This window comes from Typha latifolia, chromosome 8, assembly GCF_019914945.1.
Source record: "Typha latifolia isolate L0001 chromosome 8, TyphaL0001v2, whole genome shotgun sequence".
Lineage (NCBI taxonomy): Eukaryota > Viridiplantae > Streptophyta > Magnoliopsida > Poales > Typhaceae > Typha > Typha latifolia.
The window spans coordinates 12,340,831-12,359,101 of NC_133093.1; the positions used below are offsets into that span (position 1 = coordinate 12,340,831).

General features: G+C 37.2%; 5 protein-coding genes across 6 annotated transcripts; 2 read left to right on the forward strand and 3 right to left on the reverse strand.

The window, feature by feature from the left end:
* Positions 1–1,119: 1,119 nt before the first annotated feature.
* LOC140794245 (lipid droplet phospholipase 1-like) lies at positions 1,120–5,246 on the forward strand. Its single transcript, XM_073146187.1, has 10 exons — positions 1,120–1,450; positions 2,519–2,586; positions 2,728–2,798; positions 2,949–3,191; positions 3,356–3,519; positions 3,623–3,678; positions 3,816–3,868; positions 3,989–4,109; positions 4,636–4,733; positions 4,890–5,246. Exons 1-10 carry the CDS (start codon positions 1,323–1,325, stop codon positions 4,959–4,961), a joined length of 1,074 nt encoding a protein of 357 aa, XP_073002288.1. The 5' UTR covers positions 1,120–1,322; the 3' UTR covers positions 4,962–5,246.
* Positions 5,036–8,530, reverse strand: LOC140794246 (uncharacterized). Its single transcript, XM_073146188.1, has 12 exons — positions 8,328–8,530; positions 8,157–8,241; positions 7,837–7,888; positions 7,724–7,744; positions 7,595–7,648; positions 7,362–7,412; positions 7,157–7,219; positions 6,515–6,580; positions 6,296–6,334; positions 5,780–5,902; positions 5,485–5,577; positions 5,036–5,355 (listed from the first exon to the last, which is right to left on the reverse strand). The coding sequence occupies exons 1-12, from the start codon at positions 8,422–8,424 to the stop codon at positions 5,164–5,166; spliced, it is 936 nt and encodes a 311-aa protein (XP_073002289.1). The 5' UTR covers positions 8,425–8,530; the 3' UTR covers positions 5,036–5,163.
* Positions 8,531–9,223: 693 nt separating this feature from the next.
* Positions 9,224–11,630, reverse strand: LOC140794415 (deSI-like protein At4g17486). 2 transcript variants are annotated; one of them, XM_073146431.1, is made up of 4 exons: positions 11,150–11,630; positions 10,372–10,659; positions 10,210–10,290; positions 9,224–9,630 (listed from the first exon to the last, which is right to left on the reverse strand). In XM_073146431.1, exons 1-4 carry the CDS (start codon positions 11,328–11,330, stop codon positions 9,491–9,493), a joined length of 690 nt encoding a protein of 229 aa, XP_073002532.1. In that variant the 5' UTR covers positions 11,331–11,630; the 3' UTR covers positions 9,224–9,490. The 2 variants fall into 2 exon arrangements, with proteins under 2 accessions (XP_073002532.1, XP_073002531.1); XM_073146430.1 differs by having other exon boundaries at positions 10,210–10,296; positions 11,150–11,606.
* A 417-nt stretch (positions 11,631–12,047) lies between these two features.
* Positions 12,048–13,152, forward strand: LOC140794389 (protein Brevis radix-like 1). Its single transcript, XM_073146401.1, has 5 exons — positions 12,048–12,107; positions 12,214–12,440; positions 12,522–12,645; positions 12,732–12,955; positions 13,066–13,152. The coding sequence occupies exons 1-5, from the start codon at positions 12,048–12,050 to the stop codon at positions 13,139–13,141; spliced, it is 711 nt and encodes a 236-aa protein (XP_073002502.1). The 3' UTR covers positions 13,142–13,152.
* Positions 13,153–13,344: 192 nt separating this feature from the next.
* LOC140794244 (pentatricopeptide repeat-containing protein At2g44880) lies at positions 13,345–15,560 on the reverse strand. Its single transcript, XM_073146186.1, has one exon. It carries the CDS (start codon positions 15,460–15,462, stop codon positions 13,651–13,653), a length of 1,812 nt encoding a protein of 603 aa, XP_073002287.1. The 5' UTR covers positions 15,463–15,560; the 3' UTR covers positions 13,345–13,650.
* Between the last annotated feature and the right edge of the window lie 2,711 nt (positions 15,561–18,271).

Genomic DNA, 18,271 nt, shown 5'->3' on the forward strand with positions numbered 1-18,271 from the left:
TACGGATTGAATCTCAAATGGATATCGATACAGATAGGATTTTTTATTTTTCACACTGATATGAATACAAACCTAACATATAGATTGATTATTTTAATGAAATATGGCTTAAAAACCCTTATATTTTTCACGAGCTCAAAAGAAAGAAAATGCGTGAATGACCACAGGCACACTACCGATAACTTAAGGCTGCAAAATTTAATGGAGAAAAAAATGGATAGAGACTTCTGTAGGGTAATATTAGTCATGTGATCTTCCATAGAAATTGTAAAGCCAACAAGAGCTAAACAAATGTAGATCCTAATATCAGTTTCATTTGAATCGCTGACTGCATCGGACCACCCGGATATAGGCGCAATCCGTAGAGGTCTCTGTCAATTAAGTCGGAGATGCACCTGCATTTAGCTTCGTTGCTGTCGGTGGATCCTGATTCAATGCAATCGATGAATTCGGGTTCACGGTCGATGGCCATGCTGATAGTGGTGACGGATAACGATGCGCCGATGATGTCGATAATGGATTCGATCGCGAGCGGAATGCCCTTGATCTCGACCGTGATGCGGGTGATCCTGCTGATCGCGCGAGTAATCCCGACGAAGATGATGCCACCGGCGGGGAATATATGACTTGCACTCGATCTCTCAGTGTCGTTGCCCGGTGCGCCGGCGATGAAAAAGGATGACGACGCCCGTGTTGTATTCTTTGTATTCGGGTGCAGGAACGATCAAGCGCCAGGCTCCGGAGGTGGGACGGTCCACCCTCAATGCATAACCATAGTTTGAAGATGAAAAAATCCGATGGAAACCAGAGGTCAATGCATGAGTTTGCAATAGTGTCCTTGTTTTCATCTTCTATTATACAAGTATTTTTCATAATGAAAAACTTGTAGAACTATATAGCTAGGTATTAATTTGCTGACTAAATAACCAAAGAAAATAAATTTCTTGGGAGTAAAATTTTTATATCCGATTTCAATTTATTATTGACGGTCTCATTTGGTTGCAAGTTTGTTTTTGTTCGAAAATTAGATAGTTATTTCTTAGAATTATAAAAATGTATTAAATTTATTCCAAGTTTTGCAATTTACGAATATTAAACTTCCCCCAAGTTTTGTCGTATGGCTTTTGGGTATCTTTTTGGGAAGTTATCACGCTGTCCTCCTCCTTTCCTAAATTTGCTGTCCCTGTATCTTCGAATGCTATAAATACCACCACCTCTTTTCTTCCTCCTTTCCCGTCTCCTTATTGCAATTATTACTCTCTCTCTCTCTCTCTCTCTCTCTCTCTCTCTCTCTCTCCAATGGTTTGGTTAAAGAAGTAATAATGGGAGAGATTGGAAGGGTTTGCGTGGAGGATTCCGTTCAAGACGGGGTGGATGTATTGAGTTCGTCTGACGACATGGCTTCCGAGGCGGATCATCTCGTGGTGTTGGTTCATGGGATCCTCGGGAGGTAATGCTTTAAAATCTCAATCGTGATTTCGTTTGGGACGCACTTTAATTAATTTGGAAGAATTTGATGATCTCGAGCTCAATTTGGGTGAATTGTTATGCAATTTCGGGTTTCTTCGTTTCTTGCCTGACATGGTGGTTTATGTAATGCTGAATCAGTCTTTTTTCTTCTTCTTCTTCTTCTTTAAGTGGTGATAATTTTGAATCCAGGACGGGATTCTGTAGCCAAGTTCTCGTCTTTTCCTTCTCTTTTTATTGTTCTGTTCTTAAAATTTATATTTGGATAGTTGAATTATCTCTAGTGTGGAGGATATCTCAAGTCCGAGAATAAGGTTGCTGTTCTTTAAACTGTGAATTTGAAAGTCTCAGAGCAGGAAAAGAACAATGAATTTTGGCCATACTTTTTATTGTGAAATGACACTTTGAACTACCACCACCGCAAAGCAGTGGTAGGAGCATAAAGCATGCCCACATGAGGCAGGAGGCGACAGGATTTGAATGCTTGTGCACACCCATATGTGGCCAGAGATCACAGATTCGAGCGCTTATAACTACAAATTTTTTCGTGAAGAAATTAAAATAGCTCATGTGTGCGCCTGCTATAATCCCGTTGAGCCTCATGGTTTGATTAATTTGTGATCTATTTTTTAGCTCATAGATCCAACTTATATATCGTAAAGAGTTAACCTATGTCTAGTCTATAATTAGCACGACGTGCTCTCTATCGATACAATTGATGACATCACACAACTTAGACCACTTGTAGCATAATTTTGTTTTGGTAATCGAGGAAGTCTACTTTCATCTTAGTAGACTTTGCAATTTGTACTCGTGAATGGAGTCTAAGAGGAATTACTTTGTTTATTTCCTTTTAAATACATCTAATTATCATAAAATTGAATAGCACATGTAAGTAAATATAATCTCAGCTACAGCGGTAACTTTTTCATTTCTGGCTTTTTAGGTTTTGGTTAGTCTTTTTATTTTTAATTTTCTATATCTTGTCTTTCTTTTTTTTGTTTTACATTTTTTTAGAAAATTTCAAGTTTCTGCCTTTCATACTTTGCAGCACAGCAAACTGGAAGTTCACTGCAGAGCAGTTTGTTAGATCTCTACCAGATAAAGTGGTAGTACATTGTGAGTCTTTACCTCATCAATTCACTGTTGAAATTTCTCTTTTTTGGTTTGTTCTTCTTTTATATTTGCTGCTTTAGTATGTTAATTGAGTAATGTGTGTTCCTTAAGACAGATTTTTATTGTACATTTTTCTTTTTGTAGGCAGTGACTGTAACACTTATATGCTTACATTAGATGGCATCGATGTTATGGGTGAAAGGTTGGCAGAAGAGGTTAGAGTCTTTGAGAAGTATCTGTAGTATTTCTTAGCCATTCCAGTCTTACAATCTGCAAGTTACCCAAATTTTTGAATGATTTCTTTGCAGAATATTGACATTTCTCTTCCTTGTTTGTCTTAATTCACTGACAAGTTCATAATTTAGGTTGTTGAAGCTATTAACAGAAGGCCAGGAATTCAAAAAATTTCATTTGTTGCACATTCTGTGGGAGGATTGGTTGCTAGATATGCCATCGGGAGACTCTACAGACTGCCTAGCAGGAAAGACCAAGAAGTCTGTCAGAGTTATTTATATGAGGAAAATTCAAGGGGTTCAATATGCGGTCTCGAAGCAATGAATTTTGTCACACTCGCTACGCCTCATCTTGGTTCAAGGGGAAACAAGCAGGTGCTTCTATCTTATTTGTAAATAGCACAATTTACTTTCTTAAGCGTATCAATGTTGTTCATGACTGATTCATTATTATTTCAAACACACGGTATTCTCAATGTCAAGAGGAAACAAGGAGATGCTTCCATCATAATATTAAATAAGGAATCATCAATATGCAGGTTCCATTTCTTTTTGGTATCAATGCAATTGAAAAGGTTGCTTCTCGCATAATTCACTTGATATTCAGAAGAACTGGCAAACATCTTTTTCTTACTGATATGGATGATGGAAAGCCTCCACTATTGCAGCGTATGGTGGTGGACTGGGGGGATCTCTATTTCATGTATATCTCCATTTTCATCTAGTCACAAGATTTTAGATACAATTGAATCTTGAGCATATTTTTGGTACTTACAGTATCATGTTCTGAATTTTAATTGATGCAGGTCTGCATTGCAAATATTCAGACGCCGAGTTGCGTACTCAAATGTTGTCCATGATCGTATCCTTTGTTTCTGCTCTCTCTTTTTTTTTTCCTTCTTTGGAGTACTTTTTCAGTCCGACTCTTATACTATTAGAATCCCTGGAAGTAGAACTTCTGAGGTTGCTCTTTCTTAGTACATCTTAATCTGTTTAAAGACATTGTCGGCTGGAGGACATCATCAATTAGGCGCAATTCTGAGTTGCCTGAGGTAGTCTGTTTAACTTGTTTGTATCGTATTTTGTTGCTTTGGCAATCTGGATAACCGTTACTTGAAGCATTTGCATTCACCTTAGTTTCATATGTTGAATTAAGAACACACTTTTTTCAGCGGGAGGATTCGTTAAGTGAAAAATACCCTCATATCGTATATGAAGAACTGTCAAACGGAGAGAATGTTGATAAATGCACTGACTTTGCAGGCTTTACTTGGGACCATCAATTATTAGAAGGTAAATATTTTTATTATTTTACTGCAAGATTGATTTGGATTGACTCTGTCCTTTTTCAGTTCACAGAAGTAGTTTTCATGCTGCTCAACATCAAAATAATAGTGTTGCTTTGAGTCCAGTTAGTAAGGGGCCTGGAAATGTATTGTGTCCAAAGACAATCCTTGTTTAGTTTGGGCCTATTTAGATTTAAGAAGCTGGCCCATCTCATCCTTTAGATAGCCCAGCCAGGTGAGAATACTCCAACTTCTCCCTGAGTCAAAAGCAAGTCCTGGACTCTTGGCAGAGGTGGAAAACTTTTAGGGGCTTCACATGATACTGTGCCTCCTAAGGTGATCTACCGAGTCTCATGAAATTATGCCAGAAAACCCTCGATCACATTGTCTATCTTCTGTTTATTTCTCTTAAAATCTACAGGCTTTATCTTGTCGAAAAGAAGATATGGTGGCCAAGGTCTACATCATATGCTAATAGCTATAAAAGAGTAATTAGAAATTCAGTAACATATTTGACTGTTTTGAATCTGCAGAAAAGATGGCAACAGCCCTTTCAAGTTTGTCCTGGGAAAAAGTGGATGTTAGCTTTCACAACAGTATACAGAGGTTCGATGCACACAGTGTAATACAGGTTCTTTCTCTTCCTCTCTATATATCCTTTATTGGTGGATTTACATCTCCGTGTACCTTTTGTCTCATATTTTTACCAAGTTCTCCCATTTTATCAGAATCACAGTATGTGGTTATTTTAGTGGATTCTATTTTTTTTTTCTTTCTTTTTTGACAGGTAAAGGACTTCTTGATCCACTCAGATGGAGCGGATGTTATACATCACATGATTGATCACTTCCTGACCTGAGATTCATCTGGTCTGCTGAAAGCTTACGTAGAACAATTCAAAAGATGGTAGCAGATCCAAGGAGATTCTTCACATAGCAGAACTAGTAGATGCATTCTTTTGTCCAGTCCTTTGTTCCTTCAAATTCTTGTATTTATTTGCTTGCCAATGAAGCAATTGTAAGTAATTTGTAACATCTGTAAATCTCAAAAGCTGATGAAAGCTACTGCTGTAATTTAGAACATTTTCGAGTAGATCTTCCTGCTGGTGGTCTGTCCTCCAAGTAGGGCACAATATGCTTTTTCATATCATTGTCTGATATCCTCACATGTTCTCCTTGTACACTGATGAATTTTACTCGCCCAGCATCATCTAGAACTTTTAAGCCGATCCAATCTTCAGTGTAGAGAGGTGTCTGCGAGGGCAGAACATTTTATAACAACAGAAGGAATGTATGCAACAAGAGAAATCTGAATGATAGCAAAGGAAAAGAATAGACTATAAACAGGAAACGTGGCAAATGCTCAAAGAGGAAGTAATTTACCTGTTTAGGAGGCAAAAGTGGATCGAAGGCACCGTCAGGATAATAGCCAAACCAAGAGGTTTCACGAGGTATCAATACTGTATCATGCTCAAACTTTTGGGCAGCGAAAAGATAAACATAATCATTAGTTTCATTGTCAGGAGGAAATAGGAAGAAAGGAAATTTCAACTGTGACCAGGAGGTAGGTAGATACACTATTATGCCATCCAAAAGTTTGCCTTAGCAAAGAACATTCTTCTTTAGAATGTAAGAAATGAACAAAGGAAAATGGAACAGAGAGCTTTCTTGAACTAACCATGATAAGAACCAAAGTCTGCAAGCTAGTGAATCTCTCCTTGTAAGTAGAATTTCTTTCACTTACAATTTCATTATTAAGCTTTGGAAGAAATCTGCATCCTTCCAAATAGTCATGGACATCCTGGACAAAAGCAAAATATCTGTTCATGCTTATCATCCTGTAATAGTTGATAATGCACTATATTGCTGTGGAAAAGCCCCACATATATAGCTAGGATAATGAGTCAGACGCTCATGCATAATTTCATTGCTGGTGTCAATAGTTGACACAACATTTTACTGACAGAACTTCTCTAAGGAGGAATTTGGGATAATGATTATGACGTGTAAGTATGTAAAGCAAATCCTATATGACAAGTTCCAGTTATAAGTAAAACTGACCAAAAAAAAAAGTTTCTCCCAGTGGGGAATTCAGGAGAATAGCCATGAGAAAGAATGATCGAATAAACAAGTCCTGTATAACAAGTTCCACTTATAAGCAAGAGTGCATTAAAGAAAGAAACGGAATGCTCACAGTTGGAATCTTCAGATAACCGCTGGGGGCGAGGTGGTCCTGTAATTCATCAGTCTGAAGTTAGTCCTCATAAGTCAAAACTATGCTAACACTCCTACAAGCATGACACATATATTATCTTAATATTCCATGGAGAACAATGTTATTCCGCACTAAGATGAGTAGATCTTAACTGAGAGACAATCCTAGCACTTGAAACATAAGATTGCACATACAAACCTGCACGAAATTGGAGTATATCTCCGATTTAATGAGGGCATCCACATGACTGCATAAGACACCTGACTGCAGATTGAAAAGAATAGACTTAGAAAATACAAGTACGTTTAAACAAAAACCTCTTCATCTTAAAAATCTGACTGCCAAATTCTGATATATAAAATGGAAACAATCAAACAAATGAAGTTTACCAGGATAGATATAAATCAAAATATGCCTGCGCCACAACTCATGTTTGTATTTATCTAATAGTTTGAGAGTTGAAGGTTGTGATGAAGAACAAGCAAAGAACAGGCAAAAACAAAATTGAGGAGAGAAACAAGAACGTTAAACTGAGACCACATAATTCATGTTACATTAACTAGCTTTTGAAGATGAAAAATCAGATGGAAACTAGAGGAATCCACCCTCAATGCATGACTTTACAATAGTGCCCGTGTTCCATCTTCCTTTACATGGATGATGGATCCAATGCTGTCTGTCATTGTAGTATAAATTTTCAATTTCATCACGTCCCTAATGGTACTATCATCAGCAGTTAATACGTTTACTCTCTGTATACTATTTTAATCTGTTATTGAAGAAAATGAGATTTACAGAGAGAGAAGATTCACAGGACATAAAACAGTTTGGAAAACTCACACCACATAATGGAACAGAAGCAGTACCCGCATGAGGACCACCCAATGAGATGAAATTCTTCACCTGATAACAGCCAAACATAGCTGTGTAAGATTAGAAAATTAATCGTAACTAGTTAAAACGTAGGTCTCAATATCTAGTTCTTTGCGCTGATCCAAGATCTTGGTGATTTAAACGAGAGTCTGGCATAATTAGAATGTCTTACAGGAGGCCCACCATCACAGAACTCAACTACTGCTCGACCGATCAAGTTTCCCTAAAGACAACAGACACAAAAAATTTAATGCTTCCAAACAAGTATAGGATGTATAGTAACCAAATGAGAGTAATTGAAGATCATCAAAATATCAAAGCAAATAAAAAATAACAACGTTTAGAACTTTCATATGTTAGCTATTAAGTTGTAAGATGTGAAGCAAGAAGGTAATCTACAGGTACCTGAGAAAGACCAACTAAATTATAACCCATGCTGAGATCTTCCATTTCTTTTACCTGCCAATGACACAAATTAAACGACATAATTTAGGAAGAGAATATTTGCGCACATTACCCAGACAGTTGAATCACCTTCTCACAAACAACATTAGCCTGCAAAGATGCACAGAAGAAAATATAAGGACAACCTTATGTATAATAGATATCCTCAGCAGGGATCATATCAATGTGAACTGGAAATCAACCTGTTCCTGAAGGGGCATGAGCCAAGAGTCCCATACTCCATCTCCAACTTCTCTGAGGTGAAACAAAATTAGTTTGTGTTTAAAAAAGTTCACTTTATACAGAGATTTAGATAATCATCAAGAACACACACAAAGTAAACTCTTTCAGTAACAGATAAAACAGGAATCTCGCATTCTCAGCAATAACATTGTATCTTCCGTCAAAGTAGAGCAGAGTTGAAAGCTGTTAATATGATGCCATCTAATTGGCTTTAAAGATGAATTCCAAGAAAAAGTGGCCAAATTTAGAATAGAAAAGCACGAGTAATCAAGAAACGCACAAGCAGTGTCCTGTCGAGCCAGACCAGCTGCTCAAAAGCTCCGTCAACCGCGAAACCCCTGCGCTGGAGCACTCATCCGCAATCCCTATTGGAAGAACCCAACCATCAAACACCTTGCCTTCACAGCAAAATCGCATACGGAATCCAAGAATCCAAGTGAGTGGAGCAAACCATGCAAGACGACGAATGGAATGGAGGATAACGTAGGCAAGACCGAGGCGGAGACAAGAACGACGAGCGCAGCGATCTTTAACAGCAAACCAGCCATTCCTCGCCCTTCTTTTCCTCTTGGGTTTTCCAAAAATCTCCAATGGGTTTACACTTCGGTCTTTAGGAAGAGAAGAAGTGATCCGATTCGAAGAAGAAAGGATGTGTTTCGCTCCCCGAGGGAGTGAAAACAAGGGGTAAGATAGATATGGAGAGCGATATAAAATAATCACCGTCACGACCAAAGTCAAAGAAGTTAATAACTGTCGATGACGCGCTTGATGTGACTTCGCGCGTTTTTTTTTTTTTCTTTCTTTCGTTTAAACTTGTAGAAATTGAAATGTTAGTTAACCAACTCTTCCGTTTTCTTGTAAGCTAATATTATTCCAAAAAGATTACAAATTCTTTTAAATAATAAATATTAAGAGTTATAAAATGTAAAGTTTAATAATGTTAAGTAATGTAAACGTTTAACAAGTGAGCACTTTTATTAGTACCAATTCCAGCACAAGGTTTAGCTGGGATAAAATCATTCATTGTTTTATAGTGGATTCTTATAACGCATTGATTGGCTTGTTCTTGCAGTATAGCCCAGAAAGAAGTGAAAGTTATCCGGATTCTTCAATAAATCATTTATAAGTAGAAGATAGTAGACGTAGAAATAAATTATAGAGGGCATATCTATAGCAGTGTTCATCATTGAATGCAATGTTTCGGTGCTCAGAGAAATTTATAGATAACGGCTCAAATCTATAGGATCATTAATGTGCTCACTGAAAATTATAGACCAAGCAGTTGGAACCACCATTGATCATTAAAAAAAAAAGTCTGGTGAATGATATTTGTCGATACCTTGCCACTCATTAAAGCTTGACCTTCTTCCATAAGAAGAATATTTGCAGTTTATAACAACATTTCAAAGGGGAGAAAGAAAGATCTTTCATAAGAATTTAATATTAAGAAACCTCAGGGGAAGTCTTATTTCGAGACAAGCTGCGGCCGACCAAAGAAAAGTTAGCAGGAGGGCAGCTAAAAAATGAGAGCACCAATTCTTCTACAAACTGTAATGGCTCAGGCAAATTTTAGAGGAGCAGATATTGATTGGCATTGATCTCGAATGTGATTCTTCACATCATATCTTTAGCGAGTCGCATTGATCTCGAATGTGAAAGGTCACTGTTTGATGCTGCTAGCAAGTGTTGATCTGCCTCTTCTTCATCGCTTTCCTCAACGGTTAGAGTTGAAGCGTCCGAAGCTGATCCATCATCTGCAGCAGGATTTTGTTTTCAAACAGTCGATCACAATAGACTTAATAAATTGGTTAAAATAGTTAGTATGAACACCAAAACTATCGAGAAAGAAATATTTTCAAAAGTTGTTATTTTAAGGAGCTCAAAGACTTGCCTTCAAAAAGGTTAGAATGTTTAATTGGTAGACAGTCTTAACAAGTAGGCATCTTACATGTGGAAAAAACTAGGAAAAGCAAAGGCTAAGTTCATATTAGATACTTATTTGTGATCTGAAGCGCAAAGTAATAACTACAGTACCTCAATGCCTCAAACCCATGATATATATTGCATGAGTATCAAAGGTGTCAGATTGGATCAGTTATATTTAGGTCCGGAAAATGACAAATTTTCCCTCCCAGATCAATATCTCAAGGTTATGGAACATGATCACAAGGAACATAGTATACTCTGAAAGGGAAAACTGATGATTAGCATGACCAAGCAGACAAGTTGAAGTTACTCGCATCTAACTATGGAGGAATAGCCTTCTGAATCTCATTGCAGATTAGGGTGAAACACTGTAAAACGTATATTATCAAAATACAGATACAACTTACCAGAAGTTGCCAGATGAGTAGGTAAATGTCCGACCGCTGTAACTTGAATACTTGCTGGCAGAAGACAGTTGCAGAAGGAACCTGAAACTTCCAGAAGTCTATGTAATATCAGTGCCCAATTTTCTTCAGAAACCCAAGAAGATAATTACTTAAGGCACTAACCCAATTTGGCAAGCCGATTCACCCATCCAGGAATACATTTTCCAGTCAGACGCTTGCAAACATCATTGGTAAAATGGTTGCAATTCTTGATAATCAAATGGTAAGTGTCACCATGGTAACTTCCCGTGAGATTTTCGATAAATATGCGGAACTCCGAACGAGACATTCCAGTAGTGCCCAGCCACATCGAGCGTCTGAAGATATAACCAGGGCATCTTCTCGGTTCCACCTCAAACACGCCGCTTGTTGGGTACTCGTGGGCTCCAAATCCGTACTCCATGCCATGTACTACTTGTTGAATTAGGAATCAGGATGTGGATATGAATGAAGTAAAAGAGTATATAAATCAATAGAAGTAACTTTCTCCATCTCTACAATGCTAACAAGTACTGATACATATATACCGAAACCTCTAACATAGAAAAATAGATCCCTATCTCGTCACAAATGTGATAAAAATCATCTGATAAGCAGGGTGAGAATCGGCATTTCCTCAAGAACTATTTATTCCAACGAAGGAGTTCCTAATGTTAATCGAGAAAAGAAAAAAATTAACAAATAATCTACCATGAAAAATAACCTCAAATAAATCCGAAAAGAACATTACTAACAAGCAAGATCAAGAAGCCGCATAATTCTTCCAAGTATTATAAGCTGCAAAATTATCCAACTTGTGTCTCTCCAATAGCAATTCAATAAATATTGAAAGGATCAAAATGGAAACCTAATTCCAACCACCAAAAGGAATTAGAAAGATCGGAAAGTTAATGTTACGTACCTTCGATCCCAGAATGGAATATTCCGAGGCCGAACCAGTAAAGGTAGTTGTTGATCGGGGAAAGATCGTACACATTGAGATAAAGGTGCGTCTTTTCGCTGCTTCCTCCGTCGCTCCCGCCATTGCTGCGCTCCTTCATGGAGGAAGACCCCCCGAGAAGCGAGCGCGTGTTATCGCCCATCCCTGGACCCAAGAAACTCCCCAATGCCCAACCCCAGAGTCAATTCCCCATCGCGGGGAGGGGGAATCGAGCTCCGGTGCGAGAAAATACCGGCGAATCGATCATATCGAGTGTTATAAACAAGGAATCCTAGGAACAGGGGAAATCTGACTCGATTTGGATGGGATCACTCTAATTCCACTAATATTTTAGATCTTCTACTCCTCCCCTTTTGGTGGAAAGGAAAGGAGGGCTTCGCCCTCATGCGGAGGAGGGGGAAACGCCACAGCTTTTTCTGAATTTTAATTAAATCCGGAAATTAGAAAACTACCGGAATTTTTTTTTATTAAAAAAAAAAAAAAACACTTGGTCGAAAAGCTTTCAAGAATATTCTTCTTCCTGGGAAAAAAAATATATTAAAATTTTTGCAACTAACTAATAAATGTTATTTTTAATACAAGAAAAAAAAATACTAAAATTGCCTCCTGTAATTTGCAATAGTGATCTCTTTAAATAGAAACTTTTTAAAATTTCGAACACTCTAAATGCAACATTTTAGCCTCTAATTATGCAATATTCTAGCATGAAATGGCTCTTTCTATTAATAAACTTAGAACAAATTCTTGTACTAGTCGTTGCCTAGTAACTCTTCAAACCGCTCTTTGTTTTAGCACAATTTTCCTCCCTCTCACTATTCTTCACAGTGAGAGATTTGAGAAGAAAGAGAGATAAAAAGAAATGTTTGCATGCATTCCTTGTCCAGGCACGAAAGGGCTCATCAAGGAGATCACCAACCATGTAATTAACCAGTTCATTATTATTATTTTTTTTCTTATATAATCTTTAGCTAATATTATAAACCATGGTTTCCAATTCTTATCATTTCTTATATGTTATGTGGTAGATTAAGGTGATTTCCTTCAAGGTTGGTATGATGCAAAAAAGAAGCAAGGGAAAGTACCCAAAAGAAGTCACCATAATTGACGTCGAAGAAGAAGAAGAAGAAGAAGAAGAAGAATGGCAATGCCCAAAAGAAGAGAAGGAATGGGTGGCAGAGCCTGAAACTGGTGTTCTTATTACCTTGGTTTCTTTGCCTAGTGGAGGCAATTACATAAAAAGGATTCGTTTCAGGTACTCAATACTGTTTGTTTACATATTTCATTAGTTTCTAAAGTACTACAACAAATAACTAGTTATTGTTTTCTAAAGCAGAGAAGAGTTGTATGATTCTTGGGGAGCTCAGAGTTGGTGGACTCAGAACTATGACAAGATTGTTGAACTCTACAGCATTACACAAGGCCAATCTCCTAAAATCCCATATCAATCAGAGGATGAGGTAGAAAATTATATATCTATGCTCATAGAATGGCTGCTTGTTAGTTCCTCCATGCTATGTATGTCCTTGTTCTCTACTTGTTTCAGTGTCACTCTCTTCCAGCCAAAGCTCATGAACCAGGTGAGGCTTCGGAGACCTCCCATGACTCTTGTGATTCGTCAAGCTCCTCAAAGGGAGGACCGACGACGAGTAACAGAGAGGTGATTCAAGGGAAGGTGGTCGAGTGGGTGATTGAAGATGAACCAGGCGTATTCATCACGATACGTTCAACGCCAAATGGCTCGAAGGAGTTATTACGAGTGGAACTTAGGTGAGTTTCAATGTTTAGGATGAATTAGGCTGCTATTCTTTGTAAGAGTAGTGTGTTGCCTATTTGTGTTTATGTTCTAAAAAAAAACATTGCCACCAATTATGCAGCAGGGAGAGGTTTGGCGAGGTGAAGGCAAGGGTGTGGTGGGAAGAGAACAAGACAAGGTTACAGAAGCTATATTCATAGGCTCAAACTAGTTAGATTCAGTCTTGTAATGGTCTGAGAAGTTGTTATTCTAAACTTCTTCACTGTTGTCTTCATGAAACATAAATCTTATGAAGGGTTTGCAATACTTCAAACCTATTAACATTCTAGCTACTGGACTTTCCTGATTTAATTCTGTTGCATTGAATTATATAATACATGATATACCAAAAGCGTGCATTTCACGATGTAATTAGACGATCTGATAAACATGGTTAACAGGGAAATTCGGTTTTGTTCATATAAAATAATGTTGCAAAAAAAAAAATCCTAATTTTCACATCATCCAGTAAGCTTGCATATCTGGAAGTATAACTCACACCTGCATGACTTTTGGTGAGAAGCTCAAAGAGAAAATTCCACCAATTCCTATACTCCAGGTCTTCGGCAAGTGCAACTGATTGAGATCTCAGTACCGATATATTGCCAGCTTTCCCTCAGCAAAGTAATCCTATCAATGGTGATAGTTCCAGATTGGAAAATTGAGCTTTCTACCAATTCATCAACTGGTTTTCCAATTCCTCTTCTTTTTGGCCCTTCATTTGTAGCTGAAGGCAGCAAAGTAGACTATATATATCCTTCCAATCAGGGTGAGCTTTGTCCCCTGATACGAATTCCCAGACCCTGCTTCCAATTTCGACGACACTGCAGCCAGCTTCCCTTTTGCCCCCAAGTTTCCTCATCACTTCCTTGTACGTATCCACATCTTGCCACCTCTTCTTTGCAGCAAGAAGGTTCCTCATTATCACATAGTTTCTCACATTCCCAGGCTCAATCTCATCTGCCCTCCTCATTACTCTCTCAGCTCTACTGACATCCCCATGGCATCCACAGGAAAACAGCAGAGAACTCAAAACTATCCCATTAGCACTGAAGGGCATTTCCTCAATCAACTGCTCTGCTTCATCCAAATGCCCACTTCGTCCAAGAAGGTCCACCATGCATCCGTAGTGTTCTATTTTTCTATCAATTTTCAATAGTTCCATCTCCCTAAACCACCGTTTTCCTTCATCCACTAGTCCCGCATGGCTGCAAGCCGACAAGACTCCAATCATTGTTACAGCATTTGGGGAGATTCTATTCCTCTGCATTTCCTCAAACACATCCAGTGCCTCCTTGGCATGGCCATTCACTGCAAACCCATTGATCATAGCGTTCCAAGAAGCAATCTCCTTGCACGGCATTCGGTCAAAAACTCGCTTCGCCTCACAAACATCCCCACATTTGGCATACATGTCAACTAATGCAGTGGCAACATTCGTCCGCTGATCCAACCGCTTCCTCCTGGCACAGTTATGTATCCACCGACCAAGATCGATTGCGCCACTATCTGAGATAGCAGGGATCACGCTCACAAACGTCACTTCGTCTAGCTCAAACGGACACGAATTGGATTGCAACTCTCTGAAAAGTTCTAATGCCTGCTGGGACTGCCTGTTCTGGCAATAACCACCGATCATCACATTCCAAGAATATAGATTTCTCCCTGGCATCGCGTCAAACAATTTTCTTGCGGTCTCCATGTCGCCAGCCTTGCAATACCCATATATCAGACTAGTCCAAGACACCACATTCCTTTCCGGCATCTCGTCAAACAACTGCCGAGCCGAACCCACATCACCCAACTTGGTGAGGACGTCGATCATAGCATTAAACGCAGCCGTATCCTTCTCGGGCATCAAACCAAACAGCTCCAAGGCAGAATTCGCATCACCACACCTAGCATAACCAATCGTCATTGACGTCCAAGATGCCAAACTCCTCTGACTCATTCCATCAAACACCTTCCTCGCCAATTCCATCTCACCGGCTTTTGCATACATATCGACCAACCCAGTCGAAGCGAAGACGTTCCAGAAAAAACCCATTTTGATTACATGGGTATGTAACTGCTTGCCTTCCTTCCGCCCCTCCAAGCTGAGCGCAGCGGATTTGAGGAGCAAAGGAAAGGTGTAGGCATCGGGCGAAAATGGACGGCTGGGATCGCGCCGCAGGCCGCGGTAGAGCGCTATGGACTCGCGGAAGAGGCGTTTGTGGACTAAGGCGCGGAGCATCGCGTTGCAGAGGGCAGAGTCCTGGGCGGTTCTTTGGTCGAACAGTTGGTGGGCATAGCGGATAGAAGCGGAGGAGGAGAGAGAGGAGAGAGAGGAGATGAATCGAGTGAGGAAAGGGAGGTTAGAGTAGAGGAAACCGCCATGGCGGAGGAGAAAGGCGTGGATTTGGAGGAGAGAGGAGAGGCGGGAGACGCGATGGAGGAGGGAGAAGCAGAGGTTTTCCTCTTGGGTCCAGAGGTTTAAGGGCATGGATAGATTTCCTGCAATCTAGTGTGTAGGAATTTCCTACAGCCATATAAATTCCTACCCTCTCAAATTTGTAATCTTTATCATTTTCCAAAATTACCCTCTAAAAAATATATCCACTCTTAATAAGAACACGCCGTCTCATGCTCATCTGAAATTAATAATACCCTTATAATTATTCTCTTCTCTTATATTAACTTTATCTAATAAATTATTCTGCATCAAAAAAATAAGGTCTTCTCTTCTCTGTTGTTGGTCCTAAGCCAATCATTAGCATTTAATTGACAAAGTCCTAATAAGTAACTAAATAGTGCCGAACTATGCCGAGCTGGATATCTTCTAAGTTGAAGAAGTTTTATCCACTGTCAAATAAGTTATGCTTCTTATTTATTATTCTTATCCTTGTCAAAAGAAAACGAAACGAAGACTATGCAGTTCGCACGCCTGTATGCACGGCGTTGGCTCATAAATTTGGTGGACTTGAGGGACCAAAATGAAAGAAGAAAACATTGAATTGGCAAGTCATCTAAATTAGACTGGCTATATTATATTGACTTTAAAATAATGTGACATTTTTCTCTACTATTGACTTATTGAAGCTGGTTACTACTATATTAAATTTCTATTCTAAAATAACCATACTACCTTTTCTTTTTATCAAAATTGATTGAGTTTCTTTAGTCCTTTCTAACCTTTATATTTAGCCTAATGATTAGTTTGCGAGCTCACAATCGATAAATAAAATGATTAATTTACGTTCTAGCTAACGTCTTTTTATGCAACGAAGTTTCGTGGTAACTAATTAACGAAAGTGGCACTGTGTAATATTAAGGTAATATGATAATAAATTTATATATTACCTAATTAATAATAGAAAAATAAACTCGCTTAGCTGGCTCGAATTTAGGTATATTATTTTTAAAAATAAATATTAATTTTGAAGGAAAATTAATATACCAAAATGCCCTTTTGATTTCTTTAATTTTTGCGAAAAAAAATCATGAATTCAAAATATAATTAAATATTTTAAAAAATCACATTTTAATTAAACGAAGCTGGAGCTTTATTTATAAACAACAGAAGGAGATAATTATATTATAAGTTGGTTAATTTAAAATTTTCTCAAGTATAAAAAAACACTCAACTGTTACGTAGGACGTCATCATATCCACTAAAAAAGAATCATCTAATTTATTATCTAAGCCTTTCCCTTTCACATGCGTTCATTAATTAAGAGGAAACTAATTGTATATGTATATGACCACAATAATAGATTTGACTTCCAAAAAACTTATTCTCTTTTTCGAAGTCTTGGACTCGGTCATAGCCAAACATTGCGGCCATTTCATACTCTTTCTTTCTCTTCTCTGTATATATACTTCCATCAACAAAAGACTTCGTACGAAACATTTGCAAGTGGTGAAGTTTTATAACACATTTAAAATTATTTTATATAACAAAGAGATTATATATATATATATATATATATATATATATATATATTATCTTTGCCATCGATATTATTTTAATTTAAATATAACTATAAAATAGATTAAAGTGATAAATAAATTTATAGAGAGAGAGATATCAACTCATAAGTTATTATAAAAATGCATAAGAAATCATTTGATAATATTGGTTTGAAAATGCACGATGAGTTACGAGGCAAATTGATCAACGGTAAGCACTTAGGATGGTTTTCTTCAATCTATATGACTGGAATAAGCATGGTCATATTAGGTATGTATATATCTATATAAAATCTAAGCTTAGTCTAATTAGATCACTGCCAATTAGTGTTCATGATTGAGGAAGTGTTAAAGAGATTCTATGGGCCATTGGGTTAATTTTCTAACTTAGCTGACGGTTTCCGAATGAAAGTAACAGATGCGACTAATGGACACTGTCGGAGTAGGAGTAGTGAGATTAATAGTAATAATTAATAATAGTCATTATTATTATGAGGATGAAAGAGAGATTCTTTTGGATTAGTAGCATGATTACAGTTGGATATATACGTCGACTGATGACTCTTGACCATGACTCGTGACTCTGACCCAGTTGCTGTGGTGGCTTCACTTCGTTAATTATCAATTATAATTTTTATTAAAAAATGTCACACCGCGGTTATATAATTTATTTTTAAGCTCTAGTTTGATTCGTGCATTAAATTATTTTAAATATAGTTTTAAGCACGTCTCTTAAAAAAATATAAATTAGATATATATAACTTTTTTTATTCGATTATTTAGCTGTAAAATATAATAAATATTTTTAATAAGTTTATATAAGACTTTATATGTTTAGTAACTAACTGTAAATAAGTATATTAATTGTACAATAAATTTGATTTAAAAAATATGCATAACTTCATCACACATTCTATTTGTGATAATATTTTATGTATAATTTATTACGTGACTTATATTATACAAAATTTGACTAAAATATATTTAAGTAAGTATTTAGTTATAAAATATATTCAAGAAAATCTTAATTCATAAAAAAAAAATCATTCATTAGGCATGAAATGAATCTCGGTTTAAAATTTAGAAGAGGCCAAAGTGCTTCGAAAAAAAAAAAAGAGTAAAAGTCTTATATGAAAATAGATAACAATTTATTGGATTATAATTAACCAGAACATATATTTTGTTCTGTTTAACACATATAAAAATGTTAAAAAGATGAGGACGAGGTTTACAGAACTGCAAGCTATCAAAATTATAGTTTTTGGAATATTTACTTAGAAATAATCTACCAAGCAATTAAAATCAATATATATATATATATATAGTTAATTGAATAATTTTTA